The sequence below is a fragment of the Otolemur garnettii genome, unplaced genomic scaffold (genome assembly GCF_000181295.1).
Source record: "Otolemur garnettii isolate 467f Iridium unplaced genomic scaffold, OtoGar3 scaffold00220, whole genome shotgun sequence".
NCBI classification, from domain to species: Eukaryota; Metazoa; Chordata; class Mammalia; order Primates; family Galagidae; genus Otolemur; species Otolemur garnettii.
The window spans coordinates 1408159-1410822 of NW_003852615.1; the positions used below are offsets into that span (position 1 = coordinate 1408159).

A 2664-nucleotide genomic window follows, 5' to 3' on the forward strand; every position below is an offset into this window, starting at 1 on the left:
CCATAGGCGCCGAGCCAAATGTACTGAGTCTTTATAAACTATTCCAGACCATATTTTTAACATCTTTGAATGAACATCTAAAGCAGGAAATAAAATTGGATGCATCTGGCAAAAACACATTTACTTTCATAGCACAGACATGAATAAACAACTCAAAAGCAATTTTAGGATTTTTTTTCTCTTACAAGAATGTAACCATTTTCTAAAGCCTGCAGAAATACATTATTTAAATAACTTTGTTTTTCTTAAACAAGAGATCTATTTGGTCGAAGCTTATGGAGTTGTCATATTACAGGTCAGAAACAAATGTTTACAACTGCATATGCTTCAATCTAGTATTAGTCTAATTATTTCAAATAATTCTAAAGGCTCTAAGATTAATACATATCAATACAAGATTTACACTTAAAAGAGCAAATGTTGTTTTGTAAAGGAATGCCACTGTAAGATAAATAGTACTCAGTGCCCATTTGTAGTTCCAAAGGGTGCTAGCTAATCAATTCTAAAATATTTACATGTAAGTTCACACATCAAAGATTACTTCTCAAGGAATGCACTTTTATATACTAAATTTACTGTTAACTTAGCAAAAGTAGGTTTCCAAATCAAATCCTTTAAGATCACTGTAAACATATAAAAATAACAACTCACACTTGATCCAAGTTTGATGGATATAGCTGATGCTTTCTTTGTCATCTGACTACCTATGGCAAATCCAAACTTGGAGATCTTTGTAGGCTTTGTTGGGAGGTCTGCAGCTTCTTCTTCAGCTGATCTCTTCTCAGCGCTGCGACTGGTACTTTCCCCTCCATTACTGGAAGAAACAGTCTTAGTTTTCACAGGTTTTTCTGCTTCTTCTTCAGGTCCTGGTGAAGTCGAAACAACTTACCAAGATGAGCTATTTTTACTGAGCAGATTGATGGGAGCAGCAACCTCAAAAAGCATCGTTATAAGGAAGATACCTCTGCAGTTGTCACCTACTGACCCAACAGTCTCTTCCACTGTTTGTTAGAGTATACAGCAGGAACTGAGATTGTGTGGCAGTAGAAGAGGCTCCCATGAATTAACTAGCATAAAATACAGAGCAATTTAAAATTATAAACACAGAGTTCACAAAAAGTAAAAGATCCTTCAACTAAACACTATAAGTTGTACAATAATCTGGTTATTTGTGGGATTTTGCATTATAGAAATTAAGATCTATAAAATTTTGTATACAAACTAGTTTGTGAGCAATTAGTAACATGGTAATATAATACATTTGGCTAACAAATTCTAATATTCTTCAATAATGTAGCACTAATCACAGAGTACCTAGTTAGGAATAGACCCATTATTACCCAAACAAGAGTGTTAATATAGCCTAGCAGAATTTTCTTGAGTGATGTGTTCCTCATGTACATCTCAGACAACCTTAAGAAATGAAAAGGAATTTCAAGGAGGGCTTCAAGGTCACCTCCTATTGAGCAATTTAATTCTATTCTGAAAGCTTAGGTATCACCTGTTTTAACTTATATGTAAAAGCTATTAAAAACATCATACCTTGATTTATATATTACTTTTTCTCATGAAAGAAAGCTAAGCTAATTACAATTACAATTTTATTGAGTAGAAAGTATACATATGTAAGTCTGGAAGGCAAGATGTGGGGTGGCACCTGTGGCTCAAGGAGTAGGGTGCTAGCCCCATATGCCAGAGGTGGTGGGTTCAAACCCCAGCCCTGGCCAAAAAAAAAAAAAAAAAAGAAAGGCAAAATGTGTTTCAGTAATTTTGTCTGTGTGTACATTGTATTAAATTGATAAAATCAGCTCATTTTCTGAGTATCTTAAGTCTGTTATATATAAGAAGGCTATTTATGAACATATTGGGAAATAAAACAAAAAAACTAGATAATCATTAAAATTTTACTTTCCTTCCCCAGTCTGCCAAATCACCTCATAGAATGTAATCTATTACAAGAGATGAAGAGTTTATGGAGAAAGATGCTCCAAGAAATAGCCCTGGCAATAATTAAGAAAGCAGGACAAAAAGCTAGAATGAGGAGAAAAAGAAAAAAATCAAACACAAATAGACGAACAAGTAAGAGATTAACAGACCAAAGGATACAGATCTAGATCTATATAGTTTTGGAATAACGGGGTCTCTAATAAGTAGTTTGAACAGAACATTTTTTTTTTGTTTGTTTAGATGAAAAATATTCCTTTGGAACTCTTAATTCCCTCTGGATGAAGGCTAAAAGTTATAATGAAAATATCGGGGAGAGAATTAGGCAGGATTATATTTTGGATTTCCCCAAGAGGAAAATATAGCACTGCAATGCTTGTTTAAAGTTCCATTCACTTACTGATATATAAAATTACAAAAGCAACTAAGAATTAAAGAATGAAGGCTGCAATTCAACAGTTGAAAAACTGAACTCAACTTAAGAAATACAGACTTTCTGGCTCGTTGCCCATAGCTCAGCAGTTAGGGCGATGGCCATATATACCAGCGCTGGCGGGTTTGAACGCAGCCTGGGCCTGCCAAACAACAACAACAACAACAACAACAACAAAAGAACAGCCTGGCATTGTGGTGGGTGCCTGTTGTCCCAGGTACTTGGGAGGCTGAGGCAAGAGAACTGCTTAAGCCCAAGAGTTTGAGGTTGTTGTGAGCTGTGATGCC

The 2664-nt window shown here is 35.1% G+C and overlaps 1 protein-coding gene across 1 annotated transcript in view; it reads right to left on the reverse strand.

Moving 5' to 3' along the window:
- PCNP (PEST proteolytic signal containing nuclear protein) overlaps positions 1-2664 on the reverse strand; it is a 25370-nt gene that overhangs the window by 15794 nt on the left and 6912 nt on the right. Inside the window, exon 2 of the mRNA XM_003801785.3 lies at positions 652-866. Coding sequence (XP_003801833.2) covers positions 652-866 — 215 coding nt within the window. The remainder of the gene's footprint in view (positions 1-651; positions 867-2664) is intronic.